General features: G+C 45.3%; 1 protein-coding gene across 1 annotated transcript in view; it reads left to right on the plus strand.

Annotated features, from left to right (window-relative positions):
• Ube3a (ubiquitin protein ligase E3A) overlaps nucleotides 1–2,824 on the plus strand; it is a 66,556-nt gene extending 63,732 nt beyond the window's left edge. The window contains exon 16 of the mRNA XM_037420974.2: nucleotides 2,376–2,824. Coding sequence (XP_037276871.2) covers nucleotides 2,376–2,496 — 121 coding nt within the window. The 3' untranslated portion in view covers nucleotides 2,497–2,824. The remainder of the gene's footprint in view (nucleotides 1–2,375) is intronic.
• The last annotated feature ends 3,176 nt before the right edge of the window (nucleotides 2,825–6,000 follow it).

A 6,000-nucleotide genomic window follows, 5' to 3' on the forward strand; every position in this document is an offset into this window, starting at 1 on the left:
ATATTTTTAAGAATTCTTTTTCCTCGCCACGTGGGGTTTTGCGGCCTCTGCTTGTGGGATTGTAGATTAAAAGTTCGGACTTGGTTGCTGAGCACTCGAGGCCCGTTCCTTGCAAGTACTTCTGAACTTTGTCTACTCCCGCCTGTAGCGTTCTCTCGACGTGACCGTCGCAACCTCCTCCGGAAACCCAGAGGGTGATGTCGTCCGCATATATACTGTGATACAGTCCAGGTATTTTCATTATTTTCTCTGGTAGCCCCAATAGCACTAAATTAAAAAGTAATGGTGATATTACGGAGCCTTGTGGCATGCCCGTCGAGCCCATCTCAAAATTTTGTGGCTCTTGGTCGGCGATCACGGCACTTGTGCGCCTGCTTGCAAGAAAATCACGTATGTAATTGTACATTTTTCGACCTAGACCTAATGCCTCAACTTGTTTCAGTATCGATTGGTGTTTGACGGTATTAAATGCCTTTTTATTGGTGTTTGACGGTATTAAATGCCTTTTTAATATCCAGGCCAAGAATTGCCTTGGTGGAGCTCGTAGTGTCAACAGTGTGGTGCTTTAGCTGAAGTAGTGCATCCTGTGCGGAGAGATTGTGGAGAAATCCCAGCATGGTGTGCGGGAATGCGTCACGGTCTTCGAAAAAGTCGGTTACTCTAATAACGTGGTAACGAAAAAAATTACTATTAAATGTTTCATGCAGACCATACCAGCTCATGATGCTCGTAGGGGAGTTGACGGGGTTCTGCCGGTGGTCTCGCCAGCTTAGGTAGACGACGAGGATGTTTGGAGTTGCAGCCGACTCAATACGTGTCGCAGGACACTGCTGACCGCGCTCTTCGCAAGTTGAACGTCGGCTGCCGAAGCAGTCAAATTATTTCGAGCCGTATGCATCCCTCCTGGAGGTCACTTTTCCCGAACCTGCTTTAGGCTTACTAACAGTTAAAACGTAGTTGCGACAAATCCCCGACCGAATCTCATAGAGACTAATGCATTTGCCAACTGCTATGCCTACCGGTTAGTGCGTACTAACTGCGTACAGTGATAACATTTTTGCGTGATAAATTTTTACTGCTCCGCTAAACTTTGCAGATGTCACAATGTGCCGCGAATGGTTTTCTGTCATGTTGATAAGCGCGAAGATCAGCCGATAAGTTATTTCGACCTCAGCGAGATTGCGGAGTTGACATTGCAAGTAACCATCGGAGAAGAAATGAAGGCATGGTGGCGACCACCCACAAACGCGCTGGTATGACTAATCGCTGGCGAAAAGCCTTATCACACTAAACATCCCCGGTTATCTGCTCAGGCACGCGTGTGGCGTACCGTCACTTTAGTCCTACTGCACGCTTTTAGTAGGCGACTACCTGAACGTGCTTGGCCGCCGATCGCTGCCATTTCGTTTTGCGGGACCGTGTTGAAGCCCGCACCACTTTACAGAAACGCAAGCAGCTCGCTGTCACGGAGTACAGGGTTGCGGATCAGGGGCACCGAGAAACCTTGCTGTATTATGCCAACATGCGCACCGTACAACGAGCGTAACACTGTTGTTACTATGCTGCACGTTTTTATTTAGCGGCAGCCCAAACGCGCCTCCGTCTGCTACCAGGACTGCTAGAGCATCACAGAGAGCACATTGCTTGCAGAAAGCTCTTTGTCGCCGCGTTAACCCAGCATGCTACTCGCTGAATCTGTGCATGGCCTGAACCTCAGAGGGTGTACTCCATAGCAAGCGGATCGGCAATCACGGTGTGCACAGAGTGAGTGAAGCGCTGTACCCAACTAGCCACGCAGTAAGAGGTTTGGCTCTCTGCGACTGTACTGCGTTAAAAAAAAAAACTGTCTCAGTTTTCGCTTAAAAGCAGACCGCGGAACAACTGTATCACAAACAGCTGACTGTGTCCGTTCTGTCGCTGTACCACGCTGCGTATTCCGGATCCCGCGGCAGTTTCGAAATGCTCATCGGCATAGCCATCGCGTGCTATCGGGCAGTTGTGCGAGAGGTAGAAACTTTCTTGTACTTTGGCTAAAAGAAAGAAATGGCTTTGCAGTAGGCATTTCAGGCAATATTTTCAGTGGCACCGAGTTTCTTCCTTTGTTGGCCGCGATGGTGCATGCCAGGAGATTTGAATTTGTAGCTGGTGGTCAATGCATAATACGTTTAGTGTGTAGTTACGCCGTCGTCCCCGGCAGGTATGTATTAACAGGGTTTCACTGTATACTACGTAGTACACCACCACAGAGACTCCTCATACACTGGAAATGTAGCAAATGCTAGATGGCGCTGCGGCAGTGATGTGCTTTCAAAATAGCAGCCTGCTTGTGAAATTGATGTATAATACCTTGTGCACTGCTCTTTCTCTCTTGACAGGTTGCCAACAGCGCATACCTGCTTCAACGTGCTTCTCTTACCCGAGTACTCTTCTAAGGAGAAGCTGGCAGACCGCCTGCTCAAAGCCATAAACTACTCAAAGGGATTCGGCATGTTTTAATGGCCATCCCCAAGCGAAACTTCATACTGCGTCTTGTACCACTGATGGATATCCCCTTCCTTTCCTTGCATCCACAAGTGCGCCCCGCTGGATAACATTTTTTTTTTTTTGTGCTCATGTGACGTTGCTTCTCATGTCTCTTGTCCAAGCCCGTTTCAGGCACAGATTAATAGCGTGCCCACCTAGCGCATAAGTATGACATGAAGGCTACTTGCTCGGCCGTGTAAAAAGACAGCAGAGCCATGCTTGCCTGCACTTGCCGCACTTTCATTGTGGTCATCTCTTAGAGTAACGAGTGTGGATTTCTTTTTGTGGGAACCAGGTGGGACAAAGGCAGCCTCGCCTTGCAGCAGCGGGATTTCCTTTATTAGCTTTTAGCTATTCAAATGTATAAAAATGGCTGTTGTGGGTAGTGAAGCATTGATGTTTCAAAAAGGATCTTGTTTGAATTCAGTAGGATGTAATGTTTGAGAAACAGCATGGTACCTCTGTGGTAGGAAAGGAAACACTTTTTACTGAAAGCAATGAGTATGGTGTGGTGCGCTGCATTTGTATGACCACACACAATATTTCCACATTTATAAATAAGCAATATGAGTCGATGGATGTTCTTTCTTTCTTTTTCACAAAGTGAGTTTATTCTTGCATCTAGTATATATATATAGGTTGCGAGTACATAAATTTAGTGTCTTTGAAAGCAGGAAACCTTTTTCACTTTCTAGAGCAGCACTTTTAAGTATCAAGAGGTACCATAAGTCGATACCTGACGAAGTTGTGACATTAGTTTGCAATGTGTGAAAGTGAGCATAATTCGTTATATAGCATAGCAGTTGCCACATCCATTATGTGCTGGCATCTCTCGTGCGTTTCCCAAAAAGATAATCACCTGTGGAGAGCTGCTAATGAGAGGACTGGTGGGTCTTTTAGAAAGGTCATGGTTAGGAACAAGCAAGTCATGTACTACGTGTGCTGTAACTTTGTCACTTGTAAATTTGTTTTTTTTTGTACATACACATTGCTAAAAAAACAACGTAGGATTGCAGTACACGAAACCCTCCATTTGGGAAGCATAGCCAGCTACAGTAAGGCTCCTCAGAGGCCTTTCCCATTCACCTGCCACTGAGGAGTGTGGTGAGGTTTGTTTTTATTTTCGTCCTGTGCGCAGTAATGAGAATGTTTTCTACATGCTGTACGCACATATATGTACACATAACACTGGAAGATTTTCAAGGCTTAGAGCTTGATTACATAGTCTTCTGCCGCCCTACACCAAGGGTCCCCAAGGAAGCAAACATTGTGTTAGCTTGTGCTAAAGAATGTTTTTTTTATGACGAAATCAGTACAATGTGGTTCGTGTATACCATTGCTGTTTTCGTTTTTTCAGTTCAAGAACAAGGTACCCTAGCTGCAGGCATATAATTGGTTGTTGCAAGCTAAGCATGTTGTTGAAAGGCTGTCGGTAAACTTGACCGTTCACCAGGCAGACAGACAGCATTGTGCTTGTGTCAACCTCATGTTAAGTGAAATAAAGTCAGTTTCTTTTGTTTGCTGAAGTGTCTTTTTTTTTCATGCACAGTTTAGCGCTTTTAAAGGATCTCAAGTCATCTCAGATATGTTTTTTTAACATGTCTATTACACACGTGCGTGAGTCAGAATGCCATCATCATCGACAATGCCAAGCGTAGTGTCGCTATGTGCCGCAGGCCCGCCACCATCCCGTGCTGCTTTCCGGGCCTTTCGGTATTCCCAACGTTGGTAGTGACGTCACCAGAAAAGTCTGGTCATGTCAGCATTAGCGGGAACCTGTCTGTTTGCCTGTAGGTAAGCGTGCTCTCTATTTACCCTCTTGGCACGACAAGGAGGAACACTCATCCAGGAGGAGAAGACAACGAAGGGAACGTAGCGAAGGAAAGAGCAAAATGAGCGCGGGCCGCATTTCGGTCATCAGACATGTTTAACTCCACTTTTTCGACACTATTTTGAGTCATTCTCACTGCGAGACTGACACATTGGTTTGCTGACTGTGGTTGAACCAGCTAAGCCGCTGGCAGAGTTATCACAAATGTGGGGACTGCACGTGGATGTGTACTCTGCTACTACAGACGTTCAGTCTAGCCGAAAGCCTGTTGTTGTTTTGCGTTTGATGGCTGATAAGGTCTGTCTACATGTTGACAGCTAAATTTTTGGGATGGCTTTTCACCGGCCAATTTTTGTCTCTTTGCGTGCTAGGCTAGGCCACTATCATTTTCTCCAAAGGTCGACAACTGAAGTTATGATTTCGTGCAAACATGGCAGTAGTAATTTACGATAAGTTACTTTAGTGGCTTGGTAATTTAGTAGTGTAATGAATTACTTAAAGCAAGTTAAACCAAAAAGTTACTCTTTACTTTCTCAATTTCTTCTCTGGGCCTTGTGCGCCTCGCCTTCTCAACTATAAACTTGCTTAGGTTCTCGGTGCATGCCTTAGCCGAGCCGTCACTACTGGGCTTTAAAGGTATCATTGAATATATATTGCAAGCACAGTTGTTAAGTACCCTATATGCATCCGTAGGACAACATGCAAACCTATGAAGCGGCTCACTTTAATGATGGTTTTGCTGCTGATGATTCAATATGTCTGAGTGCTTTGTAATCGGTGGCCTTTAAACACCCACTCGTTGCTCAATTCACATCATTTTACGTCTGGTGTGATTCTACGCTTCTGCTGTGCAATATATGATACATCAAAAGGACATCAAAGGCAACTATTAAGTCAAAGTTGATTGTTGAAATAGCGGCCCAGAAACCTCGTAGCGTTACTTTTGTGCCAAGGAAGGGCCTATTTTGAATTCAAATCACGTTTCAGTGGTACGCATCGAGATAGCGCAATTCAAATTACCCGGTTCAAGAAGCGGATCGACAGGACCGATGCACATCACGGTTGCCATGCAGAACGTTGCCTGGCTTTACTGCGCTAACAGCAGCAGACCGAAAGCAGCGGGAGCCACAGCAGCAACAATGGACATTGATTGATTTCCTGTCATTGGCTCCGAGATGGCAGACGTGTTTTGGTTCGACTGTGCCCTGCTAGATGGCACCGCCTGTCCCGTGGAACCACGTGAAAATTGAATATTTGAACCACTCGTGCCATTCGCCATTGTTTTGTCCGGCGGTTCTTTTTTCCATGAATCAAGCAGCATTTTATTGTGTCTCTTGACGTACGGAAGGTTCTTTATTTAGTGGAGTTAGATCGATTACTAGTGATTAATTGTAGGCGGTCCTTCTGATGTCATCGAGATCATTTTGAAAGTGTCCTACTGCGGCGCTTGTGCTATTGAGCATTTACTTTAATTTCTCGGTAAGTAGGACACTTTTGATAATATTGTCGTTTTAGATGTCATCGATTGAGCTTTCACTCTGACGTAAATTGTTACTTGACTTGTGTCCCTTTAAGGAGAGTCTTTCCACTACGTGTAGGAAAGAATTGTTAATTTGAGTGCTGGCTTTTTTTTTTTGTTGGACACA

Source organism: Rhipicephalus microplus, chromosome 2 (genome assembly GCF_043290135.1).
Source record: "Rhipicephalus microplus isolate Deutch F79 chromosome 2, USDA_Rmic, whole genome shotgun sequence".
Classification (NCBI taxonomy): Eukaryota; Metazoa; Arthropoda; class Arachnida; order Ixodida; family Ixodidae; genus Rhipicephalus; species Rhipicephalus microplus.